General features: G+C 34.5%; 1 protein-coding gene and 1 long non-coding RNA gene across 2 annotated transcripts in view; both read right to left on the reverse strand.

Annotated features, from left to right (window-relative positions):
* Positions 1-13,403, reverse strand: part of LOC131157928 (uncharacterized) — a 39,527-nt gene extending 26,124 nt beyond the window's left edge. Inside the window, exon 1 of the long non-coding RNA XR_009137352.1 lies at positions 13,361-13,403. This is a non-coding gene — a long non-coding RNA (uncharacterized LOC131157928). The remainder of the gene's footprint in view (positions 1-13,360) is intronic.
* Positions 13,404-13,443: 40 nt separating this feature from the next.
* LOC131157929 (alpha-galactosidase-like) overlaps positions 13,444-18,971 on the reverse strand; it is a 36,513-nt gene continuing 30,985 nt past the window's right edge. Inside the window, exons 14-15 of the mRNA XM_058112397.1 lie at positions 13,823-13,963; positions 13,444-13,704 (exon numbers count right to left, since the gene is read on the reverse strand). Of these exons, the coding sequence (XP_057968380.1) occupies positions 13,609-13,704; positions 13,823-13,963 (237 nt within the window). The 3' untranslated portion in view covers positions 13,444-13,608. The remainder of the gene's footprint in view (positions 13,705-13,822; positions 13,964-18,971) is intronic.

Below are 18,971 nucleotides of genomic sequence, written 5' to 3' on the forward strand. Positions count from 1 at the left end.
AAAAAAGCAACAAGCTGATTAAGGAAGAAAACGTTGGAAAGTTGATGGAGACGTCGATGACAATGTCGAATACTTCATAAAAGAACAACAATAGAGATAACGACGTCGGAGGTCATTGATAGCAAAGACGAAGATCAGATAGGCAGCAAAGGAGTGACAGTTTTTTCGTTGTCATCAATGGTGAAGCTAGTGGTGAGATCACCGGACAATCGGAGCAAAGGTTTGATGAACTGGCTCTGATACCATGTGAAAAATTAAAATAAGAAGAATATATATATATATATATATATATATATATATATATATATATATATAAACTCTGTTCAAAAATTGCATTTCTTACAACAATTTACAACCCCTATTTATACTTGTAATTGGGGAACAATGGAATAAATACAAAATTAATCCTAAATTAATTTCTAGATCCTTTCTATAATAATGAGATTTGCTAATTTTTCTCAAAAGGAAATATCACGTAATTGGGGCCTCATTGTTAGCTTAACAAGGCTTTTACCTCTTGTTTTGATGGTAACAAATGAAGGAAAGGTTTAATGTGTTGTGTGTTCAAGTAATGATGTTTTCAGGAAACCTAAAAAGCCAAAACCAACAAAGCTTTGAAAGATCACCAACAAGCTCAAAGGTGTATGATGTATTATGAAGTGATCAAAAAGGGAAGCTCAAAGACAGTTGAAGATGGAATAAACTCAAAGCTCAAAGATAACCATGAAGTTTTCAAAGAACAAGAAGTGTTTATACTTTTTGGAAATCTTCATGTAAGTACTTCGAAGGTAAAAATGTCATTGTGAATGAAATGAAGCTCATTATGGGATATAAATGGACTTAGAGACTCTATTTTAAAAACCCCGAAAAAATATTTTTCAAAAGTAAGAAAGCAAGGAAGCTAAACATCTTTGAAAACGAGAGAAGAAAACAAATTTTTTACTATTCACGCGACTGAGGTTTTACCCTCAGGTGACTGGGGATTTATTGAAATAAATCAAAACAGGCAGTGTTGCTTCAGGCTCCTGACCCTGTATCTTCAGGCTCCTGAACCCACTTTAGGCGACTGAGGTTGCACCTCAGGCAATCGAAGTTCGGCAACGACAAGATTTTTCAAATTTAATTTACTTATGCCCTAATCTTTTTAGAAACTTGGAGGGCACTCCAAGTAAACTTGGGCAGAGTGTTTCTAAGCCTGTAAATACATGGTTTTTGAAAATCAAACTTATCAAGAATTGAATAACCTCTCAAAGCTTACTCTCTCTCTCTCAAAGCCCTCCTGCTATTGACTTGCTAACTGAATTGCTGCGAAATCACTGAGATATTTTTGAGTATATCAAGTCTTCTCTAAAGCATATGATTTGAGTTCTTGATCCTTATCAAGAGAAGTAAACCAGTGATATTTACATTGAGCTTCTTGCTTCATTCCTTTTGTATTTTTGAATTGAAGTATATTAGTCTTTCAATTGTACTAACCAGCTCTATTTGAGAGCATTCTTTGTACACATCTATTTGATTTATATCTTGTAGATATAGATGGTTTAAGGTTATTTGGATCATTGACTAAGCGTGAGGATATCGCTTAGAGAGGCGGGCTCTATCCTAATTAAAGGAGAGACCGAACGAGGGTACATCGTTTGGAGAGGCAGGCTCTAGCCTACTGAAGGAGTGTGTAATCAGTGTTGTTCCACCCGGCAAAGGAACTAATTTAGTTGAATCCTTTGGTGGTTTGCCAAAGGTGAGGACGTAGGCTAGGTATAAGCCGAACCTTGTACAAATCCCGATCTCACTCCCTTTTTTCCTTACTATTTATTTTCAGCACATAAATTTTGTGGATGGTTTTATTGGTAATCATATATACTACGTATATTTGGAAATCAAGTAAACTTAAAGTCTAATTTTGATTTGGGTTGTAGAAATAAAAAGGGAGTACGTTGGTTAAACCATACTTTGCGAAAACCAGAGGGGAGTACGTTACTTGGTTAACATCCCAAAGATAAATTAACTAAGAGTTTATTTGAATTCTGAATTTTGGGAAGAGTGTGAATATTTTGTTAAATATTAAATTGAGAAACAAATTACATTCTCTATAGGGCTTGAATCAAACTTTCATATTTTCAGGTTTGCAAATAAACAAGAGTTAGAATCTTGTTTCTTATATATCTTGGTTTGAATATTGTGTTTTGGATAATTGGTTTGGTTGATTGATTGGTTGCTTGATTTTTTAAATAGTTGTGTTGTTGATTGTATAAAAGAAACTAATTTCTTGTGTGATTGAAAAATTAAACAAACAAGTCAAGAATGTGTTAAAAGAAGTAAAATAGGTTAAGAAGTCTTCAAAGGAATTAAAAGAATTTTTTTTAAATCCAGTTCACCCCCCTCTTGGGACTACATCTTAGTTTTTAATTGGTATCAAAGAGGGGTTATAGCAAATCTTAATTAGTAGCTATAAAAAGATCTTAATGACTCATATAGGTGTAGCTCCTTTTGGAGATTGACAATCATCAACTAGGCCTCTTATCTTTTGTGTACATAACTACACTTTTTGCAAAAAAAACATATGCAAATATATCTTCAAACTATGAATTGGAAGGCTTGGGAGGTTGTCACAGATCGTGACCTAATTCCCTTTAAATTAGTACATGGAAAACAAGTTCCTAAGGAGAAAAATGATATGACATACTTAGATCATAAGATGTTGCAAGTTAATTCTAGTGCTATGAATGCTTTGTATTGTGCTTTAGATGCTAATGAATTTAATTGATTAATGGCTTGTAAAATGGCTAAGAAAATATAGGATAAGCTAGAAGTCACTTACGAAGGCACTATAGATGTTAGGAATAATAGGATTGATATGCTTACAAGCGAATATGAACCTTTTAAGATGAACCCAGGTGAATCTATAACTAGCATGTATACTAGGTTCACTCACATAATAAATTCCTTAAATGCCTTAGGAAAAACCTACACTACCTATGAGATAATAAGAAAAATTTAGAGGGCTGCCACCTATATGGGAACCAAAGGCCACTGCAATAACGGAAGGTAGGAACCTTAAAACCACTTCTTTAGATGAACTTGTAGGTTCTCTCCTCACATACAAAATGGCAATGAATAAAAGGAGTGGAAAAACCAAAGCCCAAGAATCAATAGCCTTTAAAGCCTCAAAAGAAAACTCTAGCAGTGAAGAAGAAATGGATGAAGATGAACTAGTCTTCATATCTAAGAAACTTGCAAAAATCCTTAGAAGGAAAAAAAAATTCAAAAGAAGAATCCAAAACTCTGAATCAGAAGAAGAAGAAATCAGCAAAAAGAAATCTAAAAATAAAACCCCCACATGTTATAATTGCAACAAAGCTGAACATATAAAACTGAAATGTCCACTACTAAAGAAAGAGTTTAAGAAGGAAAAAAAAAAGGCCATGAAAGCCACTACTTGGGACAACATGAGTACAAGTAGTTTGGAATATGAATCAAGTGACCAAGAGGTTGCTTATACTTGTTTCATGGCATGGGACGATGAGGAAGGCTCCTCATCCAAATCCTTAACTAATTCTAGTAGTGATTCTTCGAATGAATCCAATGATGAGTGTATGTCATCTTATGATGAATTACAAAATGATTTATTCAAAGTGCATATAATCAAAGTAACTAAACAAAGCATATCATTGAAAAATAAGAACGATGGAATAATGAAAGAGCTAGAATCAATTAAAAGTGCTGAAAATGATAAAGATTCAAAACTCAAGAAAATAGAAAATAAGTATGAAGCTGCAATAAAAGAATTAGAAGCTAAAAATCTTACTGAAAAAGAAAAAGAATTGAAAATCAAGAAATTACAAAGCAAGAATGAAAAGATGATAGAAGACCTTTGATTCCTATCTTCTATGGAATATGAGAAAGACATATATATTCCTAGATTAGATGATAAAATAAGAAAACTATCTCAAGAATTAGAGAAATCACAAAAGAAGGTTGATGACAAGAAAGACATTGAGATAAATGATCTCAAAAATCAAATTGAAGATAAAGAAAAGATCATTTACAACTTCACAAAAGGAAAGGAAAACTTTGACAAAATGAGAGGCTCACAAAGGATGACCTTAAACGAAGAAGACATTGGATTTAATGGGGTTGAAAATAAAAAGAAAAAGAATCTTTACATGGGTTATTTTTCGAAAGCTTCCAAAGATTATGCTAGCACATCTTCTGCCTACACTAACACCATATGCTATCAATGTAAGAAAAAGGGACATATAAAGTTTGAATGTCCATTTAAAAGAAAGGGCGAGAAGACTAAACAAATATGGAGAGTAAAAGAAACATCCCTTGATAAATCATCCAGACCTAAGAAAATATGGGTACCAAACTGAAATAAATAACTTCAATTAATATTAAATATTATGGAACTTTCATACAAATATAAAATAGAAAGTACAAGATACATGAAATTTGGATGTTCAAATGAAAATCAAAAGAAAAGAAAATCTGAGCTTATTACATAAGTTTTTACTAAAAGAAAGGGGTGTGTCTACAAAAAAAGAAACTTGAACCATTATACAATAAGGGAAGTAAGTTAGAAAGTTTTCAAAACAAGAAAATAAGGAAATTTCATAAATTAAAGAGCTTAGGTTGACTGAACTGATAAATTCAGGCACCTACATGTACTTTAGGCGCCTAAGCTCTAGATCTCAGGCGACTGAATAGCTACTGCCTGCTGAATTTCATTCCAGAAAATCCTTAGGCGAATGAACTTATTCTTCATGTGCTTGAAGTCGCGAATTCCTTATATATTAAACACAAAAAACCCTATTCTTTTCTAAACTGCAAGCTCCTGAACCGTATCCCATCACTCACCCAAAGTTTCAACACTAGATTCTCCTCAATCTCTTGCTTTAAAACCTTCAAATCAGAGTATCTTAACACTATCATACCTATTCTAGGGTTTGAAAGAAACTATTAGCTTGCTCCAAAAACTTCACGATGCCTTGAACAAAATAAATGACACATCGTGGTTCGTCTTCAGGCAGAGATGATACCAACATTGAGCAATGGTTGGTAACTCCTCATGCAAAGCATGTATATTGAACTCATCTTTGGTCTACAAATCCTATATTCGGTAAGATTCATGATGTTCAATTCTTCAACACTGAGTTTCCTAAAATCCTACCGTTATTCCATAACATAGGTTGGAAATTTTTCATTGTATACCAAGCTAAAGGACTCTTTCCAAACCTTGTTAAGATATTCTATGTTAATATAGTTCAAGGGGAGAATATCTTATCAAATGAAGTCAAGGGTAAGAAAATAGCTCTCACTCCTCAAACGTTAGCTCCCATTCTCCACATTACTCTAGGAGAGTTTGAATGCCCTACATTTGCCCAATCTTGGATACTTCAACAAGGTTTTACACCGGAAGAATTTTTACCGTTAATCATGGAGAATGAATCTACCTATTTTGGGCATCCACCACTCTATAGGAAACTCAACTTGAAAGCCTAGATCCTTCAAAAGATCACCACCAATAACATTCTACCACAAGCTGGATCATATGACCATCTCTCGTATATAGACTGCTTTTGTATTGTGGTGTTTGTTAAAGGGGAAGAAACTTGATTTGGCTAGCCTTATTATGAAACAGATTTGGGCTAAGATGGATGCAACTCGAGTCACTCTTCCATACGGGGGAGCTCTTAATATGATCTTTGCGAATCAGAATATCACATCTTCATCAGATTTTTTTATCAAAAATACTATGTATGACCTCTTTACCTCCATGACCCTCAAACAGATGGGATATGAAAAACGTAATTAGGAGTGGTTCTTAAAAGGAGATAGACAACGAAGAGCGGCAACTGCACCTTCTCATCCACCTCAGGCTTATGGATCTGCAACTCAAGCTCCTTCTTGGTTCATACCATTCTATAATGAATTCACATCCTTCAGCCGAGATGTGCGTGATGGTCTTAAGTCTCTACAGGATAACTTCTCTTCCTTAGATCAACATATTACACGCATTGAGTAGATACAGGGTAGTTCTTCTCATGGTGATCCTATGGACACTAGCTCCATACCTCGTAGTGATGACTCATCAGCAGAAGCATCTGAAGAAGATAAAGAAGGAGATGAAGAAGAAGAAGCGGATGCGGGTAATGAAGAATTTGAAGATGATGGTGATGATAAGAATGAAGATGAAGAAAAAGAGGAAGAAGATGATGCAAGTAATGCCTCTGATGGTGCTGATGATGAAGGACATGATGATTAAGTTTCTTAGCTTTTAAGATGTAAACTTAAACACAGCTCTTTTTGTGATGCATTGTATTGTTGTAGGTCACATCTTAGTGATGTGTTTTGGTTTGTACTACTTATGACTCTTTTACCTTGATGTGTATTTATATGGTTCTTTACTCTTTGTATTACAATTTTGTATCCCTTTTTGCATGATGTCAAAGGGGGAGAGATGGTTTAGAGAGCAAAAATATATGAATGGTTTAAAGAAATGGAAAATGCTGAGCTGAATGTTGAAAATGCAATATGCTATGAATGTTGACTATATGAAATATATGAGTTATGAATGTTGACTATATGCAATATATGAGCTATGCGAATGCCTTGATAAAAATATTGATAAATATACAATATTATAATATGTTATAAAGATTTGCAAATGCCTTGTTAAGTTTTGGACTACTTTATATATGTTATAAGGATTTGCAAGTACCTTGTTGACTTTGGGACTACTTTGTAAAACATTACTTGAATCTATGCTTATTGTAAGGGGGAGCGTTCTAAAAGTTTTTCTCAATTTTCGCTGGACTACTTTATAAAACATTACTTGAATCTATGCCTACTGTAAGGGGGAGCGTTCTAAAAGTTTTTCTCAATTTTTGCTCATTATTTGTCATCATCAAAAGGGGGAGATTGTAAGCCCAACAAGGCTTTCACCTCTTGTTTTGATGGCAACAAATGAAGGAAAGGTTTAATGTGTTTTGTCTTCATGTAATGATGTTTTCAGGAAACTTAAAAAGTCAAAACCAACAAAGCTTCAAAAGATTACCAACAAGCTCAAAGGTGTATGATGTATCATGAAGTGATAAAAAAGGGAAGCTCAAAGACGGTTGAAGATGGAATGAACTCAAAGTTCAAAGTTAACCATTAAGTTTTCAAAGAACAATAAGTTTTTATATTTTTAGGAAATCTTTATGTAAGTACTTCAAAGGTAAAAATGTCATTGTTAATGAAATGAAGCTCATTAGGGGATATAAATGGACTTAGAGACTCTATTTTAAAAACCCCGGAAAAATATTTTTCAAAAGTAAGAAAGCAAGGAAGCCAAACATCTTTGAAAACGAGAGAAGAAAACAAATTTTTTACTATTCACGTGACTAAGGTTTTAGCCTCAGGTGATTGGGGATTTATTGAAACAAATCAGAATAGACAATGTTGCTTCAAGCGCCTGACCCTATATCTTCAAGCTCCTGAAGCCACTTCAGGTGACTGAGGTTGCACCTCAGGCAACCGAAGTTCAGCAACGGCTCGATTTTTCAAACTTCTTGTTTTCAAATTTAATTTACTCGTGCCTTAATATTTTTAGAAACTTGGGGGGCACTCTAAGTAAACTTGGGCAGAGTGTTTCTAAGCCTATAAATACATGGTTTTTGAAAATCAAACTTACCAAGAATTGAATAACCTCTCAAACCTTACTCTCTCTCTCGAAGCCCTCTTGCTATTGACTTGCTGACTGAATTGCTGCGAAATCACTAAGATATTTTTGAGTATATCAAGTCTTCTCTAAAGCATATGATTTGAGTTCTTGATCCTTATCAAAAGAAGTAAACCGGTGATATTTACATTGAGCTTCTTGCTTCATTCCTTTAGTATTTTTGAATTAAATTATATTAGTTTTTCAATTGTACTAATCAGCTCTATTTGAGAGTATTCTTTGTACACATCTATTTGATTTGTATCTTGTAGATATTGACTGTTCAAGGTTATTTGGATCGTTGACTAAGCATGGCGATATAGCTTAGAGAGGCGGTTACTAGCCTAATTAAAGGAGTGACCGAATGAGGGTACATCATTTGGAGAGGCGGGCTCTAGCCTACTGAAGGAGTGTGTAATTGGTGTTGTTCCACCTGGAAAAGGAACTAATTTTGGTGAATCCTTTGGTGGTTTTCCAAAGGCGAGGACGTAGGCTAGGTATAAGCTGAACCTCGTAAAAATCCCAATCTCACTCTCTCTTTCCCTTACTCTTTATTTTCAGCACATATAAATTGCGTGGATGGTTTAATTGGTAATCATATATACTACGTATATTTGGAAATCAAGTAAAATTAAAGTCTAATTTTGATTTGGGTTGTGAAAACCGAAAGGGTGTAAGTTGGTTAAACCATACTTTGCGGAAACCATATAGGAGTACGTTACTTTATTAACATCCCAAAGATAAATTAACTAAGAGTTTATTTGAATTCTAAATTTTGGGAAGAGTGTGAATGTTTTTTTGAATATTAAATTGAGAAACAAATTACATTCTATACAGGGCTTGAATCAAACTTTCATATTTTCAGGGCTGCAAATAAACAAGAGCTGGAATCTTGTGTCTTATACATCTTGGTTTGAATAATGTGTTTTGGATAATTGGTTTGATTGATTGATTGGTTGCTTGATTGTTTAAATAGTTATGTTGTTGATTGTATAAAAGAAACTAAGTTCTTCTGTGATTGACAAATTAAACAAACAAGTCAAGAATGTGTTAAAAGAAGTAAAATAGGTTAAGAAGTCTTAAAAGGAATTAAGAGAAATTTTTTTGAAATCCAATTCACCCCCCCCCCCTCTTGGGACTACATCTTAGTTTTCACTCATTTTTGCTCATTGATTTGTGGTCTTCCTCAACAAGGATTCTACTTTGGATTTGACAAAGCTCTTGTTCTATTTGAGACCTTTTGGACATTTGGGTTCATGCAATCAAATGCATGCTTAGGGGCAAAGTCAAAATCTCATCTTTGTTTGGATCAAGCCCACCATTTTCAAAATTACTTTTATTTCAAATGTACTAATATTGAAATTCAATCATGGTCTTCACATAGTCATATAACCTTTAACAACTTTCATTCAATTAACCATGCATTATATTACAATGACCATAACAAATTTATGCATACAAGGGAGTTAAGGGTACTGACTTGTTAAGCTTTTCTCTCCACCTCCTTTTCTACTTCCACTCACTAAGCTTCTCTCTGCAGTCCTCTAAATCCTTTACTGCAACTCTCTAACTTTTGTTTTTATCCTTGTGTATTTATTTTATGTTCCTCTCAAATTATTCCTATCCTGACCTCTAAATTTATTTTAGCCCAACATTCTCTCCAGAATTTCTATGAATATCTTAAGCCAAAACTCCCTTTAATAGTCCCCTCTTAAGCTCTCCAAAGCTCTCTACGGGATTCTTACTCTCTCTCTCTCTCTCTCTCTCTCTCTCTCTCTCTCTCTCTCTCTCTCTCTCTCTCTCTCGGTAATTTCTACCAATGCCTCACCTAATTTATCATTTTCCAACCCCTATAAAGTTTGAACCTTTGCCCTTTTTATTGGCTAGCTAGCATGGGAACCAGCTCCATGGGAAAATGCAGAATGTAGTTGCCCATGGGCACTAGCCATATGGGAAAATGATGCATGAGAAAAGAGCACAACTGCATGCCATGGTTGCTCCCCATAAGCAACCAATTGGGAGAGGGTACCAAATCCAACTAAAGGTGTAACAACCTGGAAAATTTTAAATAATTTAAAATAATAAGGAAGATGGAAGGGGAAGAAGGAATAAATTCAAAAGGTGGCAGCAAGCATTCGTCGACGAATAGACTGGTTTCGTCGAGGAATATTCTTCTTAGCTCGTTGATGAGGGTACGTGTCTCGTCAACGAGGAATTACCGAAAGGTTTTTTTCGCATGACTAAAATTCGTCGACGAGTTGGCTATCTCGTCGACAAATTGTGCACTAGGACTCATCGACGAATCGACGTGTCTCGTCAATGAGTCCCTGCGTATAAATAGTGGATTTCTTTCATTTCTGTGAGAATTCTCTGCATGTTTTCTCTTTTTGTCACTAAAATTTGGCACTACCACCTTCTCTCTTCGATTTTCGGGCCGGATTTCCATCAGTGACAATCTGAGGCCACCACGACACTCCTAGAAGAGTTCTCTACTAATCTGCTAGAGTGGATCATCGGGAAGACTAGTTAGGAATTCATCCCAAATTCAAGGTAAGGCTTTTTATGAAAATTTTGGCTTTACCCTAGTTGTAGGAAATATTATACGCGAAGAAATACTGAAGTTTAGTTTTGGGAGATGTGGTTTTCAAGGTGTTGAACGGGAAACCCTGCGGGTGTGGGACTAGTTATTTTAAGAGGCTTTTCAGGAATTAGTTAAGGGGAAATATTTTATAATAGATTTTAGTAATTATTAAAATGACTAATTTTGGGTAAAAATCCTACATATACAGGTATAATTTTCTGAGCCAAACTGATATTGAAAATACTGTTTTAATAAGTATTAAATTGGGAAAAATTGTGTGGTTGAAACCATTTTGATCATTAAATGATTGTTGAGCTTAGTGGAATAAGAAAATTGTTGAGACTGTGAATGTCATTTGACTGAAATTCTTGTCTGGTTGAATACACTGATTGGATTGTGAACATTATTTGGTTGAAAATACTTGATGGTTGATTATACTGTGGTATTTTCGTGGACATGGTTGATTGGTTAGGTTTGTGATTAATCTGTGGTATGGTTCATGTAAATGACGATATAATGTTGGCAGTGGTATGAGGAGGTCGATATATGGACGTTTATACTGAGAGGTAAACATTGGCAGTGGTATAAGGAGGTTGTTTACCGATTTATCATGAATGGGGTGCTTGTTTTGTAATCTATGTGGTTTGAGCAGTCCTGTGTGAACATTTATACTATGCTTGATTAGTCCTGTGTGGACGTTGATGTTGTAATTAAGCAGTCCTGTGTGGACATTGATGTTGTGCGATTTGATTAGTCCTGTATGGACCAGTCCTATGTGGACGTTGATATTGTAGTTGAGCAAACCTATGTGGACATTGATTCTGTGTGATTTGATTAGTCTTGTGTGGACCAATCCTGTGTGGACACTGATGTTGTGTGATTTGATCTTGTGTGGATTGATTATGATATGGGCGTATGCATGAAATTCTGTGAAGTGATTATATTGCCTATGTACGAATGTTAATTACTTAAGTATTTAGGGTAAAGTAGATTACTCCACCCGAGGGCTTGCAGAGAAAGGCGAGTACGTTGGTAATTAATTGTGGGTACCAGAGTAGAGGGAAGTCACTTGTATGGGCGGGTGATCTTTCCTATTCTCAGTGATTTTACCTGAATACACAACCCGAGGGCTTACTGAGAAAGGTGAGTGCCCTGGTGTTAGCACTAGAGCAGAGGGAACCCACTTGTATGGGCGGGTGGATTTCCCTATTCTTGGAAACTAACATTAAAATACTGATTGGTTATAGGTATGTGATTGGATGACAAGGACATTGATCCTGTGCAATTATGGGCATGTTATCTGGCTTCTTGTGAACTGTGTGTACACCTGAGATGGATATTTTAAATCGTATCATAAATACTTCAGCCACACACTATTATAAATTATTTCTTCCTTACTGAGAGGTGTCTCACCCATCATATGTTAAGTCTTTTCAGGTTACCTAGGTGATCAAGCTTAGATAGTTCCAGGGCGGGGTAGTTTTGTAAGTTAAATATAGTAGATCAGATATGTATTTAGTTTATGTTCAATATATATTAATTCTGCATTTATAATATAAAGGATTAGGTTGTAATTTTTATGGATCAATGTATGTAAATATAGTACTCTAGTATTTTCTATTGAAGATATTTATTATTTCCGTTGTGTGAATGGTATCAGAGACGCGTGTTGGTCTCTTAATACACCGAGCCCCGCATAGCATGTCTAGGGCGTCACAAAAGGTCCCCCAAGTTGGGCTCATTTATGTCCTCAGCCCAAAATTGGTTTCCAATTTAAAATAAAAGTCCACAATGGGCCTTAATCACCCAAAATAAGGCCCATAGGCTTCAAATAACAAATTTAACCCAAAATGGGCCAAAAAAATGCCTTGATATGTGAACTTAAGATTGAAACCTTTTGTGCATGCAGATGATGCAGAAGGCCTACAGCAAGCAACCCCAAGAGTGATGATTCAGTTTTCTTTTGATATTTTCTTTCTTGTTGTACTTACTTGTGAATGAATGTATAAAGAACTTTGTACAAAATCCATAATTAATGAAATCTCCTCTCAAGGTAGTGAGGTCGAGAGAGTCAAAATAAGAGATTCAATTAGGTGAAGACCTTGAAAGGCACCTGTAACTAATGGCTAGAAAGAACTAAAATAAAAAACAAATCTAAAACCCCTAAAGCATTTTTATATAATCGTCGGATAGAATGGGTGTCTACAAGGCTTATACTTTTACAGAAGCCGAATGAAAGCCTTTTCAAAAAAGGTTATGTATTTTCAAGGGATGTACACACATGCCTACAAGGCAAGCATGAGAACCATCTAAGAGAATGGGTCTTTTAGGGTGATAACTCTTTAGATTCTCAAGAATAAGAATTCAAAGTGTTACCTTCCCTATGCTCAAGTGTGCTTTCGAACTTAATCTCTTTTGAAAAAATATTTCCCTTTATTTTTCCTTTTCAAAAAATAAAATATAGTGGAAACTTCATTTTCAAAGATACAAAGGATAAGTTGAATGTATCAATGCATGGTTTGGTACTCTAAGTTAATTTCAAAATGGTCACGAAATGTTGGCAACCTTACGAGTCTTCAAAAATTGATGTTGAAACCCCCAAACAAAATATGATGTCAATAATTATATACTAAAATGGATTCAACAATGGATCCAATAGCTTTGGTTTTACATGATTTCGTGACTTTTCAGATGAGGGTAGTCTCTATTTATATAGAATTTTCCAATATTAAAAGAAATGAAACCAAAGAACTAAAGTCTTGACTAGTTAAGTTTAAAGGTGAGGCTAGACTTGTACCTTCGTGGAAAGGGTGTGCAGGGAATGTTAGTACTCTCTCACCATTTAACTATACTATAGAACCTAACTCCACTAATATAGACCATGACTACGTGCTCCTTTGACCTAGTTGTATCTAGACAATCAATTAATTGGTAGTAATTATTTAGGTGATCTGAACGCACTTAGGATAAAACAAGCAATTGGAGACTCCATTGACTTATATTTTAACTCATTCTCACACCAAACCATTTCACGAGTTTGAGCTCATCATCCAAATCAAGGCAGTTTAAAGATTTACCTTTGGTAGGTGTTGGCCCTATCGTAGATTGCAACAATCCTCGTCATTCACAATCATATAAAAAGCACCACAAAAGCACTGCGTACGTAAATTTATATATTTATTCATTATTTATTCACCATTGTTGAGTAAGTTTTTTATTTAGTTATAATGTATAACTATATCAATTTAAAATTTAGAAATACACAATAAATAAATATTAGGATCCCTCTCTTTTGAACCACCCTCATTTACAAATTTTACTCATTTTACTCTCCTTGTACTGGGATCAAGACATACATCTTACAAGCATGGGAGTCCACATTGGCGGAGAGTTGTGTGCTTATGAAGGATTGGATTGAATGCTGCATACACCAACATTAATTCAAAATTTAGATATATGGAAATGATTTAAGGGCATGTTCTAGTCAAATTAACCATAGAAAATATTATAAAAAATTTTTCAATTATTATTGAAAATACCTCCCATAAGTCATATGCATTGACCACAGTTGTTGAATTAAGGCCTATTTCATACCAGAAAGCAGTAATATTAGCTTTTGAAGATCCTCTATTCCATAGCACAACTACAACCTTATTATCACTAAGTGGACCAGCCCAAACCTGCATTGTTTAAGAATAGCTGAGTACAAAATATAAAGGGATATATGCATAGTGTAAACTTCTCATATATAAAAATAATAGTTTCATAGAGTTATAGAAAATATAATGGTTAATCATGAGAACTTTGACCATGTTGAAGATTTCACACTTAACCTGGAGAGCAAGGCAAAAAAGGTATCTTATGGAAAAGCCTATCTTCTTTAATGTAGCACACACCTAACAAATCTCTCAATAGGACAAATGTGGCAAATACATACTAAAGTTGTGATGGTTTTACGACAAAGCATGTCTAGTCAACCTAAGATTTTCACTATTTAAGCATGTGTGCAAAAATGGATATGTAAAACTCATGGGAGTGCACATGCATACTTAAATTTTTTAAAGTATCTTTTATTATAATACCATTACTTATCTAACATCGCGATTAATTTACATGGGATTTCCATACTAAATAGTTAAAGTTCAAAACTTTACTTATCTAACATCCCAATTATTTTACAAAGGACTTTCATACTGTTATGTTTGGTGGCTCATTTCTTGAGTAGGTTAACATACACAAGGAATAGAACCATAGTTAATATTAGCAATCTAGGGGAAATTGCCAACGGTTTCTCTATACCGTCGACGGTTTGGATGAATTCCAAATTTATTGATCTCAATATTTTTTCGTCAAAACAACCATCGATGGCTCTCTAAATGTTACTTAGACGGTTTTCTCTCAGTATCTTAAACCATTGACAGCTTTTTTTTGGGTAGTGAGGCTTAATTCAAAATTTGAATACGAACGTTAGGTTGGTCGGGATTTGGGAGAAACCACCAAAGGGAACTTTATTTATACACTGGTTCGAGTGTATTTTCATAAGAAGATCATTGTAAGAAGTATTGTATTGTGTCCTTTGACACCAAGATAGTGAAACTTTGCCAATTGCTCCCATGGATGTAAGCAATGCCGAACCACGTAACTCCTTGTGTTCTTGTGTTATTTAGTTGTTTGCTTTCATATATACTGTGTGGGTGTGTTCCATATTCATTATTCATTGATTGTTGCATTGATATTCCACTATGCAAATTCAAGTTTATTCACAACAATTGGTATCACAGCGTTGTTGTTATAGCATCAAACACTTCATATGCAAAATTTGATATTGTCAAATTTGATGGAATCAGTAACTTCAGTTTGTGGCAGAGAAGAGTGAAAGATTTTCTTGTGCAACAAGGGATGGTGAAGGCCTTATATAGTGTTCAATCAGAAGGTATGGATGTAGCTAATTTGAAGGAATTAGAGGCAAAGGTTGTTATTACAATAAGATTGTGTTTGGCCAATGAAGTGCTTTATCACGTCATGGAGGAAGATTCTCCTACGATTATTTGGCAAAAGCTTGAAAGCCGATACATGTACAAATCCCTTTCGAAAAAAATTTTCCTTGAGAAAAGGCTTTATTGGCTTAAGATGGTGGAGGGCTTAAACTTGAACCAACACATCAACGCATTTAATCAAATCATAAGTGATTTAATGTGGGTTGATGTGAAATTTGAAAATAATGATAAGACGTTGATGCTACTGAATTCCTTGTTAGTGACTCACACATATAAGAACCTGGTTACCACTCTTACATGGGGGAAAGAGACCATAAATTTGGAATAGGTGACAAGTGTGTTGTTGGGGTTTCATCAAAGGATGAAATTCTGCAATAAAAATTCACATGGAGAAGGAGTTATGGTGAAAGGTGACCATGATCGTCAGAGAGAAAATTCAGAAATGGATCGAGTCAAAAAATCCCAAACTCAATCCAAGAATAAAAATGATATCTAGTGTTATAAGTACGATAAAGTTTGAATGTCCATTAAAGAGAAAGGGTGTGACAACTAAACAGGTTTGGAGAGAAGAAGAATCATCTACTGATAAACCATCCAAACCAAAGAAGGTATGGGTACCAAAATGATAGCCTAGTTCACGAACTAAAAACTCCAAAGATCTTAGGATTAATTATTCTCCATTTAGGAATTAAGAAGATTCATTCCTACTAAAATGAAATGGGTTAATGATGACTTAACAACCTATAGAGTTTGAGTTAGCTAATCGTAAAACAAGAAGAGATTCAGTAAAAGTTAAAATTGTGATCTGATAGTAGATAATTCTTAAAACATAAATTACTAATAGTTATGTCTACTATAGTAGAGACCTTGAGAAGCTAAGTAAAGATGATGAATTCAAAGAATCAATCTAAAGCCAAAGTCAATTGACCATATCATGGTTACAGTGCAAAAGATAAGATAGCATACTCAAGTTGATTAATTCCTCATGGATAGTAGTTATCTAAGTTCAGATCAGAAGCTAGTACTAAGAAATTAAAGAAGTTCACAAAGTCGCAATTAATACAAGAGTGTTGAACAAAATTAAAATGAATTATTACTTTCTTGAAGATTAATTTCCAGATTTATTGAGGACATTTAGTGTGAAAATCAAGAATATAAGAATAACATTGTTGGCCAAAATCAGAGGATGAATTGTACAAGGCTTAACTTCAAAATAATTAAATTCCAAGAGTCATATGCATCAATTGTTAATTTGGGAAGAAATATGAAATTTCGGGTATTGATAAGCAAAAGAATAATCTGAAATCAAAAGAGAGAAAATCTGAAGTAAACTAGGCTTATTGCATAGTAGAGAAGTAGTCTAGAAAGGAAAAATTAAATAAGTGTGAACTCAGCAAGTGAAGTCAAGCAACTGAGAATGAATCACAGTCGACTGAGCCCTCTCTAACTTTCTAAAGTTTTGAGGATCAGGTTTATCAGGTGACTGACTCTCTGAGGCACAGTCAACTGACTCATTACTGTTTTGTGAAAATTCAAATAAATACAATTGTCAGGAACTGAATTTTCGATATCAATTGACTGACTGACGGCTGTTTAAATACCAACAGTACGAAACCCTAATTTTTAAAACCCTCAGTCTACTAACCCTGCTTCTTCTCTCTTCCAAACCCTTTCCTCCTTCATTTACCAGCCTTCCCTCATATGAAATCTCTTGATTAATCTTCGAAGCTCATCATCCTACGTTGTTCTCACTTAATTTCATAGGACCTCACTAATTGTTTTGCTTGGAATCATCATGCCTAGAATGAAAACTACAACAAACAAAGGCTTTACTTCTAGAAAAGATGATAGCAACAACATAAAGAAATGTCTTGCGACTCCTCATGCAAAGAAGATGTATCGGGATCATATTCGATCTACTGAACCTATTTTCGGTAAGATCTTAGACACTACATTCTTCGAAAATGATTTTCTTGCCATTTTACCTATGTTCAAAGCATTAGGATGGAAGAAGTTTATTACATTTTAGGCAAAAGGCATGTATCCTAATCTAGTTAAAATCTTTTATGCCAATATGGTAAAAGGGGACATGGTAATCTCTACTGAAGTTATGGGAAAATTGATTGCTTTTACTCCACCAACATTAACATCCATTTTATATATCAAGCAAGGAGAATTTGAGTGTCCATCTCTTAGCCAATCTTGGATTATGGATCAAGATTTCTCTCTTGAGGAGTTTCTCCCACTAATTATAACTGAACCACCTATTCAGTTTAGTCATCCTCCTTTCTACAAACAACTAAACCTACAAGCTCAAATTCTCTAGAAGCTTATCACCTACAATATTTTACCACAGGTTGGATCACACGACCACATTTATTATCTTGATTGTTTCATTATGTGGTGCCTACTCAAAGGTAAAAAGCTTGACTTACCAAGCTTGATTTTGAAATGGATGATTTCTAGAGAAGAAGCTCGTAGAGTAATACTTCCGTATGGTGGAGTTCTAAACCTTGCCTTTGCACATCTCACTGTCGTTGCTCCATCCTCTTTGTTAATAAAAAGGACCCTTATGATTTTTTCTTATACCACACTTAAACAAATGGAATATGAAAAACATAAACAAGGTTTGTTTTCAAAAGGAAGGCGTATACGTTGAGCACCTCATCAAGTTCCTAAACCACAGCAAGCTGCTCCTTTGGCAGATGATACCCCTCCATGGTTCACTACATATCAATAGCAACTCTTTGCTATTTGTGATGAAGTTCATATTGGTTTTGGATCACTTCATGAACATTACTCTTCTCTTGATCAACAACTTGAACGAATTGAACTACATATGGCCGGATCATCATCTTCACACGGTAAAGCTCCAATGGAGATAAGTTCTAGCGATGCAGGTGAAGATGAAGAAGAAGAAGAGGAAGAGGAAGATGAAGATGAAGATGCAGTTGATGCTTAGATGTTTTCCTAAACTTAAACAAACTTTGGGTTGTAATATATGCACCAGATACATTTTTCTTATGCACTTATGACTTTTCTTATGCTCTTTTGGAGCTTAATTTTTTATGCATGATGAATGCTAAACTTATGACTTTGTGCTTATGATGGCTACATGCCTTAACATTCATATATATATATCTTCTCTGTTTGATTGATGTCAAAAGGGAGAAGGTTGAGCAAAAATTTAGCATTGATGAAAGCCTTATTAAGCATGATAAAGCATGATTTTGATGAACTAAAACTGAGCATGACATTACTTGAGTATATTATTGATCTTAAAATTTGAACTTGAATTGAATATGACATTGATATGAATTAAGAAACTGTGCATGATATTGATCTTTGAACTCTGAAGTTGAATTGTACATGATATTGAACTGAGCATGAAATTAATACATTGATGATATCCTGATATGCTCATTAATACTTTACAAATATTGTTAAGATTATGCTTATTATAAGGGGGGGCTTTATTAAGGCCTACCCACTTTTGCTACTTATTTGTCATCATCAAAAAGGGGGAGATTGTTGGCCTAACAAGACTTAGAATCCTATTTTGATGATAACAAATCAAGGGTACTTAACATATTTGGTTAAGTGAAGTTTTAGGACTCAAATGTTTTGACAAAGGATCGACATCTCAGGTGCTTGAAGTGTAGAGACCCGAGCCTAAAAAATAAAAGAAAAA

Source organism: Malania oleifera, chromosome 6, assembly GCF_029873635.1.
Source record: "Malania oleifera isolate guangnan ecotype guangnan chromosome 6, ASM2987363v1, whole genome shotgun sequence".
Lineage (NCBI taxonomy): Eukaryota > Viridiplantae > Streptophyta > Magnoliopsida > Santalales > Ximeniaceae > Malania > Malania oleifera.